Source organism: Grammomys surdaster, unplaced genomic scaffold (genome assembly GCF_004785775.1).
Source record: "Grammomys surdaster isolate TR1022 unplaced genomic scaffold, NIH_TR_1.0 126198, whole genome shotgun sequence".
NCBI classification, from domain to species: domain Eukaryota; kingdom Metazoa; phylum Chordata; class Mammalia; order Rodentia; family Muridae; genus Grammomys; species Grammomys surdaster.
In genome coordinates this window covers 1,168,839-1,191,709 of record NW_021621003.1, presented here as the reverse complement: position 1 = coordinate 1,191,709, position 22,871 = coordinate 1,168,839, and the positions used below count along the sequence as shown (strand labels likewise).

At 38.8% G+C, this 22,871-nt stretch overlaps 2 protein-coding genes across 6 annotated transcripts in view; one reads left to right on the top strand and one right to left on the bottom strand.

The window, feature by feature from the left end:
- Exoc5 (exocyst complex component 5) overlaps positions 1-1,517 on the bottom strand; it is a 53,852-nt gene extending 52,335 nt beyond the window's left edge. The window contains exon 1 of one of the 2 annotated variants that reach the window (XM_028758657.1): positions 976-1,517. In XM_028758657.1, the coding sequence (XP_028614490.1) occupies positions 976-1,002 (27 nt within the window). In that variant the 5' untranslated portion in view covers positions 1,003-1,517. The remainder of the gene's footprint in view (positions 1-975) is intronic. The other variant, XM_028758658.1, reaches the window with a different exon arrangement.
- Ap5m1 (adaptor related protein complex 5 subunit mu 1) lies at positions 1,395-22,121 on the top strand. 4 transcript variants are annotated; one of them, XM_028758659.1, is made up of 8 exons: positions 1,395-1,713; positions 7,537-8,182; positions 12,446-12,673; positions 13,679-13,818; positions 14,276-14,361; positions 14,451-14,569; positions 17,546-17,642; positions 20,731-22,121. In XM_028758659.1, the coding sequence occupies exons 1-8, from the start codon at positions 1,640-1,642 to the stop codon at positions 20,811-20,813; spliced, it is 1,473 nt and encodes a 490-aa protein (XP_028614492.1). In that variant the 5' UTR covers positions 1,395-1,639; the 3' UTR covers positions 20,814-22,121. The 4 variants fall into 4 exon arrangements, with proteins under 4 accessions (XP_028614492.1, XP_028614495.1, XP_028614493.1 ...); XM_028758662.1 differs by having other exon boundaries at positions 17,557-17,642; positions 20,731-20,856; XM_028758660.1 differs by having other exon boundaries at positions 17,557-17,642; positions 19,896-20,843.
- Positions 22,122-22,871: the final 750 nt, after the last annotated feature.

Sequence of the window (22,871 nt, the reverse complement as noted above, 5' to 3'; positions counted from 1 at the left end):
GACATTTACATCTGAGGAACAGCAAAAAAATTTTCTTAGGTGTAATTATAACCCTTTAGTCAAATCACTTTCATTACAATTTACAATTTAAGCATGCTATTTCTCTGAACAAATGCAGTATCTATGCTATGGATGACTGCAAGTCAAGGTTCAGTAACAAAAAAAAGTAACAGTGAAAAGTTACATATTTTTATGGAAACTATGGCATTTAAAAATTCAAGCCACAGAATATGCTAATACTCAAACCAAATGGATACAATTTTCACCTATGGTGAAATTCTTAACTGTGAACTGCAGTGTTCTCTACAACTTACACTTCTGTTGCTATGAAGTAATCACGCCCCAAAGGGGGAGATGGTGTATCCTGCATTTCTCTTCATATCTCTACTTCTATTTTTTTTTTCACATAGGAGATACTGTTTCATTGTCTTGTAATCCCATTCCATTATCTCAAACCTCACAGCTTTGGACACTGACACGCCACAAAATCCAACTGTCAAGTTTAAATATTGAAACACTCAAGAAATGCACGTGAACGCCCCCACAGCCCCAAGGATCCTCTAACTAGCAGTGGGATGGTTCCAGAGCAATTAAATGCAGTCAGTAAGATGTGTCGCTTCCCTTCGGTGGTAAGGCTAAGTAGGCCTTTATTGTCCTAAAAAGAATCCTGCCAGTCTTTTCCACTGTAAGGTGAGCCGGCAGGCACCCCAATGCCGCTTCTAAGCTTGTTGGAACGCTGGCCGGGAGAAGCTCCTCAGAGTCTCAATTCAGGACCCCACCGCAGCACCGTCCAAGAGGATCCGCACAGCAAGACCCGGCTCGCACGACCTGAGCTCCCGAGTCAGCCCTGCCCACTGTCCGTCCCGTGGCCAGAACGACAGGCCGGCCTGCCACCCGAGCCGGCCGAGGGTCCCACCAACACCCACACCGCTCCCGCCCCTCCCCCGCTACCGCCCGCGGAGCCCCGGGACCCACCTCGAAGAGCTCGGCCGTCGTGGCCATGCCGGCCGGCTGAGAGGCTCGCCCCGCGCTCGAGGCCGTCTCCGCTTCACATGCTGCGCCTTAGCGGCGCCGCTCACCGGTCCCAACTCGGCCTACCGCCTCCGGCCCCGGCTTCGCACAGCTGCGGGTTGCCCCGGTCCTCGCACAGCGAAGGCAGCGCGGGAGAGCGGCCATGAAGCGGAGCCGCAGACGCCTGTCAGCTGCCTCCCGGCGCCGCCCGCGCCGCTCCCATTGTCACCGCCTCGCACGCCGGAAGTGGAGCTGCGCGCGCCCGGCGGACTTCGCGGGGCGGGCGAGAGGAGCGTGCGGCTGGCGGGCCGCGGAGGCGCTCGTTTGCGAGCGAGTGACGCGCCTTGAGCCTCGCGGGCCGCCATCCCGGAAGTGGACGATAAGAGTATTCCAGTCTTTTGAGATTCAGGGTGCTGGTTCTTAAGACCTTCTGAGGTGTGTTTTAACCTGCTGGAGGAACCAGGAGCCTTGAGTCACCTCACCGGGAAGAGCGAGCATCTCCGGTGAGCTTTTGGGGCTCAAGGAGAACCCCGACGTTGCCTGGTATAGTCATCCAGAAGGCGGAGTCTACTCTGGCTGGATGGCGACCTTAGTTTCTATACTGCTCTGATACTTCGGTGGTTTAACCATGGCTCTGCGGGCAGTGTGGCTCATACGTCACGAACCAGGAACTCCACTTGGTGGCACCGTCAGATTCTCCAGGTAATTGAAGTCTGGATCCTCACACATGATGGGTCCAAGGATGGATCTATGCAGGAGTTGGGGTGCCTTAAATCTCAGCTCTCCCACCAGGAACAGCTAGCTGAGTGCTCTTGGGCAAGTTAAGCTTTCTACGTTTCTCTCACATTGTTGAGAAGAATGAGTTGCTTGACACATGTTGCTACTTGTTTTCTAATGTTACTGTTATTGTATTGTATCTCTTATTTTTATTTATTTCTTTGGAGACAAGATTCATATATACCTGGCTATCCTAGAACTTGATATGTAGATCAGGCTGGCCTTGAATTTACAGATACCTGTGTGTCTGCCTCCAGAGTGCTGGGATTAAAAGTGTGGGCCACGATATCCGGCAATATTATTGTGTCTTTAAAATGAATTCCATCTGTTTAAGATTGGTACAAAAATGATTCCTAAAAATCGTTATAGTTTGCAGCTTCTAGTGGGTGAGCAAAATAAAAGGAAATATGAAAAATTAAACTTCAATCACTCTTTTTCTAGGTGACATATGTGATTTGGTCCCACTTTTAGAATTTGCCATATCTTAGCAAAATAATTCTATGGAGAGGACTATGCAGTTCTTTATACTAGATATTAACCCCTTTATAAAGTATAGGTGGCTAAGTTCTCCCCCTCCCCAATCTATGGGCTGCTGCTTGACACTTTCCTTGTAGTTTTATTGGCTTTGCAGAAATGTTTTAATTTCATGTGATCCCATTTGTCAGTTCTTGAGGTTGTTTCCTGTTCTCAGCAGTATTTTTGAGAAGCCTCAGTGTTAGTGAGTAGCTGTGTGATCTTGGAAAGCAGCAACATACAATACAACTTCCTGCGTAATAGAAAAAGGGACCAATTTTAAATCTCTGAGAACGTAAACCAGTAAGCATATTGGTGGTATAACTGGGGAACTCAGTTATTAGGTTTTTGTTGCTGTGAGACAGAGAATCACTGTGTAGCACGGGCTGACCTGGATGGAATTCACTATGTAGACCGGGCTAACCACAAACTCATAAATATCTTCCTGCCTCTGCTTACCAAGTACTGAGATTAAAGGGATGCAACCACCATGACCCACATTGGTTGTTAGTTCTGCTTAAGTTTAAATAGCACATGTACCTACTATCTACCATATTGGACAGTGCAGGTCTAGACACTTGATCTGTGTGAATACATGGTTTTCTTTATTTACATTCCTTAATGATAGATCCAAATTGCCTCTCCCATTCAGAACAGTGCTATCTATAGGAGACATCCTCAAATAGGGCCTGAGGACATGTCTGTACTGATTTGACAAAATACTGACAAATAACTTCCCTGAATGCTAACACATTCATTAGAAATCAGTGAATTTCTGTACTTCCCTGACTCTTATTCTAATTTTACCAATAAAAGAGATCCAATGTCTATTTGTATACATTTCTGTAACAATATTCATTATACTCTTGGAATACCTTTTCTGTGAATTACCTTTACTTTCCAAAGATACCATTTTATCCATTCTGTATAATTTTATCTGTTAGATCTAAGTCCATTTGAAGTATGCCTTTGAATATGGTGTTAAGTAGGAATTTCACTTTTTCTTTATACTATTTGAGTTTTCCTGACATATGTAAACTCTCCCTCATTGACGCATTATTGATGTTTGCTATATTTCTTCATATAAACATTGGTCTGTCTCTGTTCTATTACTTTCTTTTTTTGTGCCAGTGTTCTGATTTTATGTGCATGTATTTGTATCTTAACATTGTAATAGAAGTGAGACTTTTTGTTAATTGAAAAAGTAAGTTCTCTGAAGAAGTCATGCAGGGCTGAAGAGATGCTCAGTAATTAAGAACATGTCCTATTCCCGGTACCCATGTGAGACAGCTCACCAGCCGCCATTAACTGTAGCCCTAGTAGACCCAACATCCTTTTCTGGACTCCAAAGCCATCTGTAATCAAATGCACATACCCACCCCCACCTCTCCACATATATAAACATAATTGAAAAATAACAAAAATATTTTAAAAGACAAGTCATTAGTTTTAATGCTTTCCTGGTTATGCATATGATATACTTTAGAAGATACATTCAGATATATTTAGGTGAACTTCACTATGTCTTATGGAGGTAGCAAGTTGGGGCCACATAATTCATCTCTGTGTCACTTTAATTCTGTATTGAATGAATTCCTAGTTTTGTGAAGTTCTACATTTTCAGATTCTGACCACTTGGAGCTGATGTTAAGGCTAATAGATATGAATTAACACATGTTCTATAACCTTTTATAAAAAGAAGTAAAGAAATGTATGATAGCCCTAGATCTAAAGGACAGCAACAGACCAAAGGAATCTATTCAAGTTGAGCTTGGCAAACCAATGTAGTTACTGGGGTTACTTACAGGAGCATGAATGACTCACAAGAAGACATACACCTCCAAAGTCACCTGAGTCAGTTGTTCACCTGTTATATGGTAGTAGTTGATGTTTTGAGGAGAGAAGGCCTGGAGAGGTTCTTTCAGGGTCTCAGCTGGCTAATATCTTCTGTCTTAGTCACAGTTTCATTGCTGTGAACAGACACCATGACCAAGGCAACTAACTCTTATAAAGGACAACATTTAACTGGGGCTGGCTTACAGTTTTAGAAGTTCAGTCCATTAACATCATGGCAGGAAGCATGGCATCATCCAGCCAGACACAGTGCTGGAGAAGGAGCTGAGAATTCTACATCTTGATCAGACTGCAGGTAGGACAGACTGTCTTCCAGGCAGCTAGGTGGAGGGTCTTAAAGCCCACCCCCACAGTGACACATTTCCTCCAACTAGGCACACCTCCTAATAGTGCTACTCCCAATATTCAAACCATCACAGTTACTCTCCTCAACACTGAGCAAACAATGTAACCGTTGAAATGATCTAATATTTAAACCAATAAAGACATGGGAGGCAGGAGACCTAAACTGAGGAAAAAACCTGCTAGCTAGGGAAGGTAACTTTATTTTCCTAACTAAATACAAAATATCTATTTAAAAGCCTGTTCCTTACAACAAAACTGCTAGGTCTTTAGAGATCTGTGTCATACTACCAAGCTAGTCCACGTTACTCTTGAGCTCCTCTAAACCCAAGAGATCTCCTGAGATCTCTTTCCTAGAATCCTGTTTTACCTGTGTCCAGCCAGCTGCTTCTTTGTTGTTCCTGCAAGCCCAAAGAGAAAATCCCTATCTCTTACCAGAGCTCCTTCCATAAAGATTCTTCAAGCTAAGAGAGAGTGAGACAGAGTGAAAGCAAGCTGGCTCTCGATCAAAGGTCCGTCCCTTATAAAAGAAGTCTCTAGCTCCTCCCCTACACCCTTGGCTTGCTGAATCAGGTCACCATAATGGGTTGGGTGGGGACCTCCAAGCCAAGACAATAGGGGCTGAACCATTTCACCTTTAAGGTAGGGTAGCTCAAGGCCACTCTGCTGCCAAATTGTGTCTCTTTAGGACACAGCTAACTGCATCTGTCAAACACAGTATCTAAGCTTTTATATTTTGCTAACAATTGGTATGTACAGTAATCAAATACCCTGTAACAAAACAGCCACACTACTGTATATTCTCTATATACATGCCAAAGAATAGTGGCTATCATTTAAAATATAAGATGGCAAAAGAGGGTTTTATGCTTAAGAATTTTATCCTCCAGGTAACTATAAAAATAGAAGTCACTAATGGTGTACTACCTAATTTTTCCCCTATTCAATCAGAAAAATACATAAGAATCTAATCATTATAGTACATTATTTTGAATTATTATCAAACATTAGCATCTTATTAGAGAAAACTAATCTAGGTTTTGTTTCAAGACAGGATTTATGCCTTAAGTGTCCCTATAGCTATGGGGTATAATACCAACCTGAGCTGTACTTAAGCTGATATTATAATCAAGATAGTTGTATTAAGATCATTTTCCTTCTTATATCTTAAATAATATTGTTATGAACATTATTTTAAAAATTACATTATAGTTACTATCCATTTGCTAGGCTTTTGTTTGTTTTGATGCTGGAAATTCAACCCAATGTTTCATGCATGCTAAATACATACTCTTCTACTGTGATTTACCCCTTGACCTACCATTTGTTTCACAAATAAGAAAATGGGCTTAAGTGAGTGAGTGAGTGAGTGTGTGTGTGTGTGTGTGTGTGTGTGTGTGTGTGTGTGTATGTGGAGAGAGAGAGAGAAGGGGGGGGGATTTATTAAAGTGGCTTATAGGCTGTGGTCCTGCTAGCCCAACAATGGCTGTCTAGCAATGGAAAGTCCTAGAATCAGTTGTTCAGTCCATGAAGGTGGATTTCTCAGCTGGTGTTTATATACACTGGAATCCCCTAGATGTAGGTTCCTAATGCCAGTGCAGGCATGAAGTTGCCAGTGGGAGTGAAGGAAAGCAGACTAAGAAAAAAAGCAAGCTTCCTCTTTCCATGTTCATTGTGTTGAATGCCAGCAGAAGGTGTGGCCCAGATGAAAATTGGATCTTCCCACCTCAAAAAGCTGGATTAGAAATGGGTCTTCTCACTTGAAATGGTTTAATTAAGAAACAAACAAAACAGTCCCTAACAGGTATATCCAGCCACCTGGGTTTTAGTTAATTCCAGATGTAGTCAAGTTGATAACCAAGAATAGCCATCACAGAGAGTTAATTTATATACTCAAAAACTGAGTAGTTAGTGGGTAACTTTATTCTGGACCTTAAACATAGAAAGGAATAAAGAAAAATATATTTGTTGGAAGTGAAAAACTGTATTTAAGAGCTGGTGATTTAGGTCAGTGGTAGAGAGCTTGCTAAGACCTTGGGGTCAGGGAAATGCAATGTCACTAACAGATCCTTATGACTGAACGCGCCTAAGCATATTCTGTATTGTGGTGGGGAAGATAAATTAGTAAATTTACATTCTACCCAGAACATTTAAACCATAAAGGATTAATTTGATTTTCTTTTTTATTTATCTCAAAATATCTTCCAGGGCTAGAGAGATAAGCCATTGTTACTAAAATGATCTTTCATATTTTTTCAAGAATTGGTAAGAACTTCAGGACATCTGTTATTTCATTATATAAACTTAGTATCATCTCAATAAATGAATCTAAAAATTTAGAGGGTTAAATATAACCGATTCTTTGTGACTAATCTACTAGGATGGATTTTTTTAAGCTTATTATAGATACCTAAAAGAAAAAAGGACTTTATATTAACTCAAAGTTTGAGGGTACAGTCTCTTAGAATGAAGTCATAGTCCAGGAGCCTGAGGCAGCTGATTCCATTGCTTCTGCAGTCAGAAATCAGAGAGCAATGAGTGCTACTGCCCACTCTCTCTTTCCATTTTATTCCATCCACATTTAGGGTGGGGCTTCCAACCTCACCCTAATCCAGAAAGCCCCACAGACATACCCTGAGATCTGTTTCTCTACAGACTAAATCCCATTGGGTTGACCATCAAGATTAACCATGACATCAACCAAGAAGGAATCTGAGTATCTGAAATCCAAAGGTTTTGAATTAGAATCATGTGTTCCACCTATTTTAAAAAACTAAATAAATCGAGTCAGTAATTTTCAGTAGTATGTAGTACATTTTATCATTTGAGATAACACACTAAACATGAAGTACTTGGCTCCAGTCAGAAGGGAACAGGTTTAATGATTCAGGTTATTTTCTTTGATAGTGTGTATTATTTATTTGTTGCTTTATGTCTTACTGTCATGACTGTTTGCCTTGTGTTTTAAATCCTTTTAATTCTCCCGTTTTGATTTTACTTGAAAAAATCATTTGTGATGTTTTTGTTCCCCTAATGCAGACGATATCCAACTGTTGAAAAGCGAGCCAAAGTCTTCAATGGAATGAATTATGTTCCTGTACCTGAAGATGGTCCCTTTCTTAAAGCATTACTCTTTCATCTTAGATTATTGGATGATGATAAGGACTTCGTGGAGAGGCGTGATGGCTGTTCACATATCAATAAAACATCCATCTATGGGCTTTCAGTAGGAGGTGAAGAGCTCTGGCCAGTCATTGCTTTCCTGAGGAATGACATGATATTTGCAAGTGTTCCATTAGTTGAACAAGCTCTGACCCCTCGCCCACCTCTAATTAGTATTAGTGGGGTTTCACAAGGCTTGGAACTGCTTTTGGGGGTACAGGATTTTCTTTACTCCAGTCAGAAAAATGACACTGACCTAAACACAAAGTTGAGTCAGTTGCCTGACTTGCTTCTACAAGCTTGTCCTTTGGGTACTTTATTGGATGCTAACTTGCAGAATTCACTGAATAGCATTAATTTTGTATCTGTGACTCAGCCGCAAAAACAGCCAGCCTGGAAAGTTGGAACATACAAAGGAAAAGCACAAATTTCTATTTCTATCACTGAAAAAGTAAAATGCATGCAATATGGTAAACAGGATATAGCAGACACATGGCAAGTTGTTGGAACAGTCACTTGCAAGGTGAGGTTTTCTCCAGGATGTGTTTTGTTTTTTACCATTTAACACTGAAGAACAGTACATTTTGCAACTTGCACTTTACATTTTTAAATTATATGCTTGTTATCCTTAGCAACAGCCATGACATTTTATGTTATCTTTCTGTATTTCTTGCAAATTGTTTACCTAATGACTACTATGTAATGAATCCTTCCATTGCCCTAAAATAGACATTATCTTCAGGGTTATGTGCGTCCAAACTTTAGGAGCAGCTTAGCTGGAACCTCCAGTGTAGAATCTCATGAGCCCCCATAGTCAAGGTGCTGATTTGGGCCATTGTCATCTATCTGAAGGTATGACTTGGGTTGGAATATCAGCTTGCAACATGACTCACTCACATGAGTGATAAGTCAGTGCTGGCTGATGGGACCTTGGTTCCACTCTTATTCCCGTCTCTACCCGCTGCTGAAATGTCCTGACAGCTTGATGATTGGCTTCTTCAGATCAGGACAGGGGATCGGGTCCACTATGAAACATGAGTTGTTTCAGAGGACTTGTGAATTCATCTAATTTGCATTTTCTAGGAGATGAAGTTGACAAGTTCTCTGACTTTACATCAAGTACCAAGAAGGGTTCTTGTTTATTTAAATAACTCAATAGTAGAGTCATCATCTGTCTTAAAGTTAGAAAATGTAAGAAAACAGTTGGAAACTTCAATACAGATAACAATGATTAATGTCAGGTTGAATAATGATCAAAAATCAAAGTCCTCCAATTAAACGCTACATGTATGTGTTAATAGTATTCTCAAAAATCTTTTTTTGTTTTTTATATATATTTGGTAACTTCAATGTTTAATCACTTTAAGTCCTATGAATAAAATAAATTTTAAGAACAGAATTAGACAGGGAATTGACTTTTTTGAATTAAAGTAACCTAAAAGTTTTGTGTATGCTAAAAATTTCTGCCATGCTCAAAACTGCTTTCAAATTATCCATCTTACTAGGAAGAACTACTTTAAGAAGTTTGAAAATCATAAACTATCTAATTCATCACTCTTAAAGTATCTGAGTCTCTTTCTCATGAGCACAGTGAAATAATGAGAGAAGGTCATGTTTTTTTCATCATGGATGTGTTGTGATTAGCATGGTGTTTACATTTCTCTGTTTACTGATAAGTTGACTGGGGGGGGTTGTTTTTATTGGAAGTGTAGATGATTCTTATCCTTAGTTCTGGCTCAAATTACCACAATGGAAATCTTTTTTAAATAAAGAAGGAGGGACTGGCAAGATGGCTCAGCCAGTAAAGGCACTTGCACCAAGGCTGCCCACATGGTGAGAGAACTGACTCTCACAAGTTATCCTCTGACCTCCACATGTGTGCTGTAGCATACATGCTTATACACGTGCATACATACATCCTCACACACACTGAAATAAATTTATGTAATTTTCTAAAATATGTTTTAAAGTGGGGAGGGAGAATGCAGTATACCTCAACCTAACACTAAATATTTTGCTCATGTTGTCTTTTGCCTCTAAATGTTCTGTGGTTTTCCAAAGTCAAATAATTTTGCAAATCTTTTATCATTTTTAAATAAAATAACCTTTTCTTTGCCTTCTGCTCTTGTAGTTCCTAATTCTGAGGTTCAGATTTGTATATGCCAAACGGTTTTTAAAAAGAGTACGCAGATTCTGTCTAGCTTGGCAGTCCTCATCCTGTACTTATAGTTTTTAAGTGACTAGATAGAGGGAAATTTATTGAGAATTTCTGTAATGGTACCATTTTTAATCTCATTGTGAATGATACATTGCTAGGGAAAATTTTGATGAACATAATAGTGTTTTAAATTTTAATATCCTTTACTATGAAATATTTGTATATTCCCTCATAAATAACAAAAGCACACCTAGATTCTTACTAATATACAAACAAAGCACATATTTTAAAATTCTAGTAAGAATAGTTGTCATTTTACCTTTCAAATTTGAAGTTTGATATTTTTGTAATTGTTACAAGAAGAAGAAAAAAAGACCTTCCTAAGCTACTACCTGTACCCCAGCACAGTTCAGTACTATTGAAGTACTTAAATATGAAACAGAAACACTAATGAATTCATACTTGTTAAATTGTACATCAGACTTTACAAAGTGAGATGGCTTAGTGGTTAAGAGCACTAGTCTTGAAGAGGACCAGGGTTTGATTCCCTGTACCCACATCATGGCTCACAACTATAATTTTAGTTCCGGGGGATCTGCCACCTCTTCTGACCTCCTATGGGTAGGTACATCATGTGATGTGCATACATACACTCAGGCAATCACACATGACATAAAATTAAACAGACATTTAAAACATCACAAAGTGAAAGATTTTATATTAATATTGGGGAAAATAAGAAATTAGAAAAGGGTATAAACTGCAAACCTTTTTAGGATTCCCCTATGAATAACAGTGGATTTATGAAGAAGCACAGAAGCTACAAGAGGGACACAAACAGAAGCATGAGCAGTTACATGCTGGCGACACGTAGTCCGTGCATGGGGAGGACTATATAGCAACCAGACTAAGTATTTGCCTGCTGTTACATGCTGGCGACACGTAGTCCGTGCATGGGGAGGACTATATAGCAACCAGACTAAGTATTTGCCTGCTGTTAAATGCCGTGTCTAATCAAACAATACCACTTTTATGGATCAGTTGGCTGGTTGGATCCAGTACTTTACAGAGTAAATCAAGGCTGGAGAGGTAGCTCAGTGAATAATAGTGCTTGCTGCTCTTGCAGAAGACCCAAGTTGGGTTTTCAGTACCCATGCCAGGCAGCTCACTACTAACTTGCATGTAACTCCAGCTCCAGGGGATTCATTGTCTTCTGGTCCTGGCTTCCACAGACTCTGTACTCATTGTACATATCTGCCCACAGAACACATAAACATAATTAAAAGTAAAATAGGAAGTAAATGTCAAGTTAGAATTAAGGTACAAAGGAAGATCCTGACTATACCCCTCTCCCTGCACCCACATTTTACACTAGTATGATTTGCTGGTGTCATTTATGAGGTAAAGATGGTAAACCTCAAGTACCAGAGGAGTTGGGGAATAACTCTTTTCTTCTGGTTTCAGAAACAAGTCACTCAATACTTCATTCTGGAGCCTGGAATAGGTAGAGAAATCAGAGTTCACAGAGAAGTCTGAGAACTGTCATTTCAGCCTCTTGAACCTCAAAGCAGGAATTTAAGGCAAGGACTGTGAAAGTACCCTGTCTGGCCCTGGTAGCCATAACAGGAACTCATGGAAAGACCTTTGGAGCTGTCTTACCTGCCTTCCGTGACCTCCCAAGAATAATGAAATCCCTCATGCTTACCCTACCATTATCAAACTAACCTAACTCACACAGGGGAGTGTCTACATGCAAAAGTATACCATCAGTAAGACAGCACAGTGTAAGGCTTACACATCACGAAGTGAGCTAGGTGTAAAGAGTGCAAGGGTTTCTTATAAATGTTTATTTGGTGAGTGTCGGTGCACGGTGCCACAATGCACATGTGCAGATCAGAGGACAACTTGGAGGAGTTGTGGTTCTCTCCTATCGGGTGAGTCCCGGAATCAAACTCAGACTGCTTGGATTGTTTATGCTACAAGTGCTTTTACCCACAAAGCTGTTACACCAGACTAGCAAAATGCTATTAAGGGGGAAAAATACAAGAACTGGCAGGTGTTACGGTGTATGTGGAAGTACAAAACAGTATGGTTTATTCAGGAAAAATGGAAGGTTTCTGTATATTTGTAATAGAATTTGTAAATATACAGAAATATCCTGTATATTTCTGTATATTTAAGTCAAGGGGTAGAAGATGAGAGTTAGATGGGAACCAAACACTGGAAGGAACCAGTGAATTATCTGGATGCAGATTCAGTATAACAGAAGTTGAATTACAATTTATCAGTGTGCTTGGCACTGATGAAGATTGGATGGACTAGGAGAAAGCAAATCTAGATACAGCTACTGAGCTGAAAAGTTGGGAGGGCCTGTGTAAATAAGATTGCAAAGGAGCCTGAGAGAAACCAGAGAAAACTAGCTTTTATAGGAGCTAAAAGGTGAGCCAAGGGGTCTGTGAAGGGTCTCTGACCACTGGCTTGATTAACAGGATATCAAATTGTTAATCAGAAGACAGAAGAATGCCTAGAGAGAGAAGTTAAATTAAGAGGAGTGACTTGAATTCAGTAAGCCCTCAGAGAAACTGCCTCGTTTTAAGATCTTGGTAATACTTGTTTCTTGTGTTACAGTGTGACTTGGAAGGAATCATGCCAAATGTTACCATCAGCTTGAATCTCCCCACCAATGGGTCTCCACTTCAAGATATTATTGTTCATCCTTGTGTGACTTCTCTGGATTCTGCCATTCTGACCTCTAGTAGCATTGACACAATGGACGATTATGCATTTAGTGGGCCATATAAATTTCCATTCACTCCCCCTTTAGAGTCGTTCAACTTATGCCACTACACTTCTCAGGTAAACCGTCCTAGGCTCTTTGTGTAACTTTTTCTAGTAGTTTCAACAAATCTTAAAGTAGATGTTACCTCTCTTTTATATGAGGAAAATCTTAGAGAAGCGGAATGACCCACACAGAGTCCTCTGACTGATAGTGGCAAAGCCTGGGTTTGAAGCCAGATCCCTCAAAGCCTAACATGTTTCCTACTATATTGTGTCATTTGTCTCTTGTCCTAATTATCAACCAGCATATTAGGAAATCTTATTCAAGGTAGATTGACTAGAAGTCATTTATTTTGAGAGGCTAACAGGAATTCTCATTATCATTCAAGAGAAGAAATAGATTTAGGCTACCTGAGAATTAGAACCAAAGTCAAATCCTTCTCTTCTGACAATCTCTGCTATCTCGTCTGTGCTTCTGTCTGTCTGTCTGTTGGGTTTCTCTGCTTATACATGCTCTTGCAGCTCTAGGACCTGCATATACAGGAGAGCCTCCCTGTGTCTTGCTTCAAAAGCACCAGTAAGTAGAGCAAGCTTCTAATCCCAGCTCTCAGGAGGCAGAGGCAGGCGAATCTCTATGAATTCAAGGCCAGCTTGATCCACAAATCAAGTTCCAGGACAGCTGAAACTATGCAGAGAAACTCTGTCTCCAAAAACCAAATAGCAACATCCAAACAACTCACACCAGCACGCAGACAGTTTCCTCTTCAATCATTACTGACCATTTAAGCCATTCCTGAGGAGGGGTTGGAGAGGAGAAACAGCAGTCACAGGGTAGGAGAGGAGCAGCTAGAACTGTGGGTAGAACAGTTAGTGTTTGTGGAGTATGACCTGTGCTGCAGTTCTGAGATCATGACGAGCAAGAGCAGAAGCAAGTGTGTAAGATAACCTTTCTCATATCTGTTCAGAGAGGCAGAAGATTCCACCTTCAGGATGTGTGTAGATCCACCATTGTTGTGAAAGCAGTGTAGAACAGCCCTCTACCTACTAAAGCCATACCTGACTGTAATGATTGTCTGTTTTCAGGTTCCTGTCCCACCAATATTGGGTGCTTACCACATGAATGAAGAAGGATTACAACTAAAAATAACAGTTAATTTAAAACTACATGAAAGTGTGAGAAATAATTTTGAAATCTGTGAAGCTCACATACCTTTTTACAACAGGTAGCAATAAATAATGTGACACTATAATTGCTGTCCTCTCAGTTTCTCCAAACTGTACATATAAATCAGTCTTAACCAACAACAACCTGGCAAATTAGCCAGTTATAACATCGATCCATTCTACTTTTAAAGTGGAGTCTACAGACTAGCTCTTTACAAAGTGTACTTAAATAATAAAATCATAATTTTAATGCTGCACCCATGCATGTGATATGAATGTAATCCATATCATTTTATAGTTGTCTCTAGAAATACTAATGTAAAATATACAGTTACTGTGAATGTTCATGTGATTTCTGCTGTTTTCTAAGATCTGCATTTATTCATTCTTTTCTACAATTAGAATACAGATCTGCTTTTATGATGTAAATATAGTAATAAGCTTTGACTCATCTATTTAAAACCTTGTCTGAGATTTTTTTTTCTGTTTTGTTTTGTTTTTTGTTTTGTTTTAAAGAGGTCCAATTACCCATTTGGAATACAAAGCTAGTTTTGGTCAACTTGAGGTATTTCGAGAAAAAAGCTTATTGGTCTGGATTATTGGTGAGCAAGGTTTTGTTTACTAATTTTTTTCTCATTTCCTGTAGAATTTTTTGTTTTAGAATAACTGATTAGTGCATTTGTGGTTTTAGGCCAGAAGTTCCCCAAATCAATGGAAATTAGTCTTTCAGGAACTGTAACTTTTGGAGTTAAGGGCCATAACAAGCAGCCGTTTGATCACATATGTATTGGAAATACAGCATATATAAAGGTAAATATGTAAAACAGTGTGTTGGGCCAGGCAGTGGTGGCGCACGCCTTTAATCCCAGCACTTGGGAGGCAGATGCAGGTGGATTTCTGAGTTCCAGGCCAGCCTGAGTGAGTTCCAGGACAGCCAGGACTATACAGAGAAACCCTGTCTGAAAAAAACAAAAAAAAGAAAAAAAGAAAAAAAAGAAAAAACCAAAACAGTGTGTTGGAACCATGACCTTTCTTTCTAAACTGCATATATATTTGAGTTTTACTGTTTTCCAGAAATTTAAAAATTTTTTGTGCTTTTTGTGTAGCTAAGTCTTTTTCAAGAAACATTTGTGGAGGTTGTGTTAGTTCTGTGGTGTTTGTTTTGGTTTTTTTTTTCTTTCTTCTATTTTTGCTGTTAGACAGGGTGTCTACCATAGCCCAAGCTTGGGTAGCCTCCTGCTTCAGCCTGTCCTCAACACTGGGATTATAAACACGAATCAGCACACTTGGCCAGTAGCAGTCATTTTTATGTTTCACTAAATACTTAAATTTTAAGAGAAGTAGTTAAGAATAACTTAACATTACAGTTTAAACTACCCAACTCTTAGTTGTCAAATTGGATTTGTGTTCAAAAATAAGATAGAGCCCTTGGTTTCTAGGACGTTTCCAACAGTGTGGTTTAGTGACGTATTAGTACTAATTGCTTTTGGTGTCTCAGAGAAAGCACGGGTCCCTTTGGCCAAAGCAGGTCTGAGGACAAGAGACGCATGAAAGTTGACTAATGCCTTCATCTGAAAAGAAAGTTAAGGGACAGTAAGATGCCCAGTGGGTCAAAACTCAGGGTAGAAAGTACCAACTCTCAAACATTGTCCTCTGACCTCGCCATCCACACATAGTACACATATGCCTGTATTTACACACTCACAACAACACACATAGTACACATGCTTACATAAACATAATACATATTTTCTAAAGTGACTTAAGAGAGTGAAGAGAAGTCAAGGTTTCAGAAGCCTGTGCTAGAAATATAAGTTCTACATAGAAAGGGCAGGTAATTCAGGTTGGAACAGAGAGGATATGCATCTTTTATTCCATTGGTAGGTGTTTTAGTTTTTCAGAATGGTTCCCTTATAAGTGTTAGTCTGCAGTGGATGAGGGGAAAGTACATGGGGACCGAGGCTGTGTGAGTCTTACTATTATTTGTTTTATTCTCAACATCTAGTCCAGTGCCTAGTACATAAATATTTGTTGTACATAAATATTTGCTGAATGTGTGTATCGATATATGTATTGTGTATATCTGATAATACCAGCATATCTTAATGTAAGTGTCTAATAGGCAGCTAAAACCATAGAACTTGATTCACTTGAGAGAGCAGCCAAATATAAGGACTTAGGAGTACCCTTGGAAAAGAAAAGGTTGAGGCAAGGAAATGAATAAGATCAGAATAAATAAAACAGAATAAGGGAAAATTCAGAGGCATTAATAACGAAAATTGCAGGAGTAACCAGGAAGGCTACAGGAAAACACAACACTGTACTCTCAGGGAAGCCAGTAATGGGAGATCCACAAAGGCAGCAGTAGTGGGGTCTCTCTCCTGTATACTGCTGAGAGCTCGTCTTGCCTCTGTGTGCTATGACTTTGTGTACTATTTTGTTTTAAGGATTATTAAAATTCCTACTTTTTTTCCTAGAAAAAAATGTGAAATGTTACTACATTGTATGCGCACCACAGATAGTTTTTCAAAAATTTTCTCATTTTATTTTACTTAACCAGTTCCAATCTGATTAAAATCATATAGTAAATATGGAAATGAGCCTTGTCTACATAAACTCCAGCACTGAAAATTATAACACTGAAGCAAGCACAAGTTCTTTGTTCTTAATAAATTGCTATAAGAGATTCTTGAGGTCTAAAAATTAGTACACTCACATGCACACACAAAAAAATGTGTCAGCTCTTACAGCTCAGCTGAATACCTGGTGTATACCATGGGGACCTCACATCACCAATGGACCCCAGAGCTGTAAGTTTCATTTTAGAAGGGTTTTCTAGATGAGGGCAGGGATAACTTGGTAACAAGTCTATAAAAGTTAGACTTTGGTTATCAAGAAATTAAGTACAGCCGGGTGGTGGTGGCGCATGCCTTGTATCCCAGCACTTGGGAGGCAGAGGCAGGCGGATTTCTGAGTTCGAGGCCAGACTGGTCTACAGAGTGAGTTCCAGGACAGCCAGGACTACACAGAGAAACCCTGTCTCGAAAAACCAAACAAAAAAAAAGAAAAAAAAAAAGAAATTAAGAACAGCAGGCCACTTCCCCAAGCGTGAGGTAAACTGCTGCTTCTTGTTGTGATTGCATTTCTGTGTTTTCTTAAAGAGCGTATACATTCCGCCATTTAAGGAATATGATTGGGACTTGTGACATAGCTCAGTGGCTAAGAACACTTGCTGAGAGTGCTCTTCCAGAAGACTCAGGTTTGATACCCAGCACCCACATGGTGGCTCACAGGCATCTGTACCTCCAGTTTCAGGGGATCTAGCTCCCTCTTCTGACCTCTGAGGGCATCAGATACAGACATGAATGCAGGCAAATCACCTATACACATAGAATTTGATTAATTAATTTTAAAAGTATGATCTGAATTTATCACTGATAGCCTGCTAGGGAGAAAAGACTATGCAATATATCAGACAGTACAGCAGAAAGAGCAGTTCTTAGTTCAGATGCCAGCTCTACTGCACCATACTGAGTACTGATAATTCAACATATTTCACTGTGCGCCCACGGTTCACATTGGTGGAGTACTTGGTATGTGTTAAGCACTTAGAAAGAACAGAGCTAGTACAGAGGGGGAATGCACACATTTATTATGTGTTCTCATGATTGTAGTTTAATATTTGTGTATAAACTTTGTGAACTATCAGGTGAAGCTTTAAAAGTGGTGAAAGAAAAAATATGGACATGATATCACTTCAACTGAATATTTCTCTAATCTCCCCAGCTTAATTTTAGGATTGCAGATTATACACTCACTGGATGTTATGCAGATCAGCATTCAGTTCAAGTTTTTGCATCAGGAAAACCAAAAATAAGTGCATGTAAGTCATATAGATTCAAACTAAAGAATTAAAATGGGGATATGTTGTCACCGCCTAAGGTAAGATTAACGTGTAATGAAACTTGGAGATAGGAGAATAATCATGGTTTATAAAAGTTTCTGTGACTTGATCCACTCCCGCATTACCCTTTGTGAACTTTGTCTTGCTACCTGTCTTCTGTTTGAATACAGTCTGGGTGAGCAGAGTCCAATTGGTGTGGGCTTTAGTATATAAAGTATATGTGGATTTGCCTTGCTCTGGTTATATTAAACTCTTATCTGGCTTCAATGTCTTATTCTGTGTATCTTTTGAAAAGCTAATGAACTTCTTAAAGTTTTAGTCTCTTAACTTATAAAGGAAAAGTGATAGAGAACTATTTACTGCTCTAAAGGCCATGAGACCTGGGGGAATGGAGCCTAAACATGAGGTTGACTAAACTTTCATGCAGTAGCTGGCTTTATCCAAAGCATCGGACAGTTTTTACTCTGAGTGTTAAGAGGAGTCACATGAATGAAGTGACAATCACAAGGGCAAGCTGCGTGTGGTAGTCAAGCCACACATGGCAAAAACATGTATTTTCATAGAGGTATATAAACAATAACAATATCCAGTTGTAATGAACAATCTAAAGTAAAGTCACTCCTATTTTGCTACTCCTGGGAAGGACATGAAAGCACATTCCAACAACAATTCCATCTTTTTGAAGAAACTGAGATCACAAGACTTTTGTCTTGCTCTCTTGCGGTTTTTTCACATGCACTCAAAGTTCCATACAACTCCACTCTTAGACCATGTTCCAGCAGACCAGCCAGATGGCCCAGTGGATAAAGACGCCAAGCCTGATGACCTGAGTTCTATCTCTGGGACCCACACAGTGGAAGGAGAGACTTACTCCTAAACGTTGTCCTGTGACACTCATGAACACATGCACCCTTTTTATATGTAATAAAAAAGTTAATGAAGTAGAAATGGCAATATTATGTACCTTATGATTTTTATAAATAATTGTATTTATTGAGCATTTAGCTTAATATATAGGTTTGAAAATATATGTCTATTTTCAGTTATATTTAGTAAATGTCATAGCCAGTAGACATTATTTAGCATCTTCTCTATTTCCTTTTTTTTTTCTTTTTTTTTTTTTTGGTTTGGTTTTTCGAGACAGGGTTTCTCTGTGTAGCCCTGGCTGTCCTGGAACTCACTCTGTAGACCAGGCTAGCCTCGAACTCTCGAACTCAGAAATCCGCCTGCCTCTACCTCCCAAGTGCTGGGATATAAGGCATGCGCCACCACCGCCCGGCCTTCTCTATTTCACTAATGGGCAGACAATAGGAGATGATTTTCTGCCTTCACTGACCTTGACGGTAAAGTACACTTGTATGTACCAACTACTTTATGTAAAAATATGTATATATTTTTAGACAAATATATCACTCGGTGAAAAACAGAACTTAAAATTATTTAATTTAGATTAAGTACATTCAGGTGGCACAGAAAAGCAGCTAGAATGAAGTAGCTAGAGAAAGTAGGGGGTGTGTCCCCCTTACAGAGAGAAGAATGTCTTAAATCTATACAGGAATAATCCAACTTACAAAACTTCTTCTAGTTAGGTACATTTGTTTGTTGTTTGGTTTGGGCAGTGCTTGAGTTGCAACTCAAGCCTCATGCATGGTAGGCAGGTGCTCTATCACTGAGCTACAGCGTGGTTTCAGACTGAGATTTCTAAAGCTAAAGATTAAAGTCCCTAAAAATTGGAAGGCTAGGACAAGACCATAATTATACCTGAATGCCTCAGAAGAAATAGAAAACTCTGAACTACAGAACTGTAAGCAGTCTCTAAATGGCAGCAATTCTGTGGAATGGAATCAGAATAATCCAGTATTCTTTACCTCCATGTCGTTCCTGTGTTTTCTCTGGCGTTTTTCTGCTGTTTTGAGATGAATTGATGAAGGCATGTCCATAGTGTATATGTGCTGAAACTGATGAAGGCATGTTCATAGCATGTATGTGCTTTTATGAAAGTGTAATATTAAACAATCATTATAGTGTCTAAATACAAACAAATGAATATTTTCGTATGAGAAATGTTATCTCTTTAGATAATAACTAAAATATATTTAAGTATTTTATTAGTATTTTCCGAATATAATTTTAGAAAGCATAGTTAAGACTAGAAAGTTTCTTTTGTCTAATACATTAGTAATATACCCTATTTACTTATTTATTTATTTATTTATTTATTTGTTCATTTAGACAGAGTCTCACCAGTATAGTCCAGGATGGCCTCCAACTCACCAGATTCTTGCCTCAGATGCTCAAGTACTGAGGATGATAGGTTCATGCTGCCGTACACAGCTTCTGCTTGTCCTTTATATACAAATACTGAATGAAGAGTTCATTTCAGATGAACCGCTGCCTGTCCTTTCATCCCTTCAAATCTCCATCTTGCCTCACACTGAATATATGGGTTGGTTCTGCAATAGTTTAGTGAAAATGTTTGTTTTAATAGTAGCATTTTTCACCTATGGTGTGCCAGGTATAATTTCTATTTGTTTTATGCATCTTAAGTCATCAAGCCTCACAGCACCTTAAGTGTTGATAACTCTGTTTTATGACTAGAGATACCGATGGAACAGAGACAAGATGATAACCATCGAGGTAGCAATTGTCATTGCTGAGATTCCAACACAGGTGGCTGGCCACCAGAGCCTGTTCTTTTATCAGTATTCTGTGCTGCCTCCCAATATTATCAAAACAGAAAAAAGAGCATAATATAGCCTATATTGTGTACTTTTTGAAAAGCATGAAGAAAGGTTTAAAAAGCTAAATTATATAGTCAATAATATACAGTAATAAAAATGTGTATGTTTCCAAGTAAGCATAATTGTATTAGTTTTATAGCTTATAAAACTTTGGTTCAAAGAGAATAAAGCCTCAACATAGTAAAATAAGTGTTAATATTTCAAAGTTATTATGACATCATGACTGCACTCTACAAATTAAAAAACTAATGGCTTTGTTCTCTTATTGGGTTTTTGCTAAGGTTAAACATTTTTATCATTAATTTCTTTTCTTTTTCCTTTTGTAGATCGGAAACTCGTTTCTTCTGATTATTACATCTGGAATTCTAAAGCACCTGCTCCAGTAACATATGTATCACTGTTACCATGATTTTTTTTTTCATATTCGAAAGGATTCATATGATGGTCACATTCTCTAGTAGAATCATAGTATTTTAATTTTTTGCATGTATTCACATAACCTGTGACTAAAATATTACTTATTTCTTTATGAAAACATTCGTATCTTATGTTTTTAGTCTAATACAGTGAAAGAATATTTTTAAGGCTAACGTTTCCTTTTTTGTTGTTGTTATCCTCTGATTTCATGCCAGTATGACTCAGAATATATAAAAGCAGTGATTGGCTTTGCTTAAGACTAGTCTTGGGTCTCTGTGCCACACGTTCTTCCTGTCCCATGGCAAGACAGTACATCAACCAGACCCCCTTCAATTAAGAGTTCAGCATTCTCCTAGTGCAGGTTTAGGCAGCCATCCTATGGGTTGTAGTTGATTTACAAGAAAACTGTGTGCTTGTCCAAACCTCAGTATGAACAGCGTGCTATTACTGAATACCCATGGTCTGGTTAAAATTATCATGAATTGTTTCTTTCAAAGCATCCAGTAGGAAATAATGAGATAATGTTCAAATAGTAACCTGTTCTTTATCATATCTCTCCTGCTAGCTAATAAACCTCCATAATTCTATTTGATGGTCTAGAGTTACTGACTTTCTGAGACAGAGTCTCACGAATCCCAGGCTGGCATGGGTCTCACTGTGTAGCTAAGGATGATCCCTGTTAAGTGCTAGGATTACAGTGTTGTACTACCCTATCCTGTGCCCTTCTAGGGATTGAACTCAGGGCTTCATGCTTGCCAGGCAAACACCCTACCAGCTGAGCTATGACCCTAACCCCTCTAGGGCTGCTGTAACAAACTTAATAATATGCCAGAATGCCTGTGTTTGGGATGCCAGTAGATGTCAGGCTGCAGTAACTTCAGAAGATAAGCCTAATGATCTATGATCATTTAGTGCCCTTGGATAAGGCTTTAAAAATAATTTCAGGTATTATGGCATTTGTTTAATTAAAATCTGTTAATGAATGAACTCAGGCTATCATTTAGACTTATTTAATATAGCAATCTTTTTTTCTTTAAGTCTGTCCCTATGATTTTCTTTTTACTGTTTTCTTGCCTCCTTCCAAACTGTCTAGCTGTGCTCCTTATCTTCTCCCATTTTGACAATTACATGTCATATTCTTTTTTCAGAGCAGCATACTGTCATCAAATTAAACTTTAAGTGACTATTTAAAAAAAAAAATCTAAAGATCCTAGGAATTTAACTGATGCCAAATTTAGAAGCCTGAAAAAATATGAATTACAGAATAATATTTAATTAAACTTATTCTGGGTTCTGTTTCTTTTTGTCTTTTTTTTTCTCTTGAGTCTTTTTTTTTTTTAAAGGCTTAGAAGAAGCTGCTAATTCTTAGAAGTAAAGTTAGTCGTTGAAGGGAAAGTATATAAACTTAGGACTTGAAATACAATTTTTACAGTCATTCCTACTCATTCTAAACCTTTATTGCCTTCAAAACATTATCCTAGAATAAATAATAAGCCTCATCGTAATAACTTTGAAATATTAACACTTATTTTACTCTGTTGAAGCTTATTATTTCAGGGTCTTCCAGAGTAAAGGGAAGAGAGTAGCTGTCTGACCAGGACTTAGCTACCCTGACCTACCCAGAGGGAGGGCGTGATGAAAACTTCTTTTGTCAGAAAACACTGTTCTGTAATGGATTTTTATCACTCTTCAACTCAAAGCTTAACATTTCACTTTAATTTATTAATGGGCCTGTTTGGAAATTTTGATTGTACAAATGCTTAACAAATCGGGCTATGGTAGACAAGACACACTTATCGAATGAGCAGGAAAGATTCAATGTGTAATCCTTGAGGCAAACTCTTCATAAACAAATTAGAAAAACCAGTGACCTCTAATTTGACATTTCTAGAAACCTGGGGAAAATCTAGGGGTTACTAGAAAAGCATGGGGGTGATGGGGAACCAATGCCATCTGTTGCCATTCCGTTCTAACACTACACTGTGGAACTCAAAGCCAGCCCACATTTTCATCCATTGAGATCAGCTGGCCACACTGATGCTTCTGATTT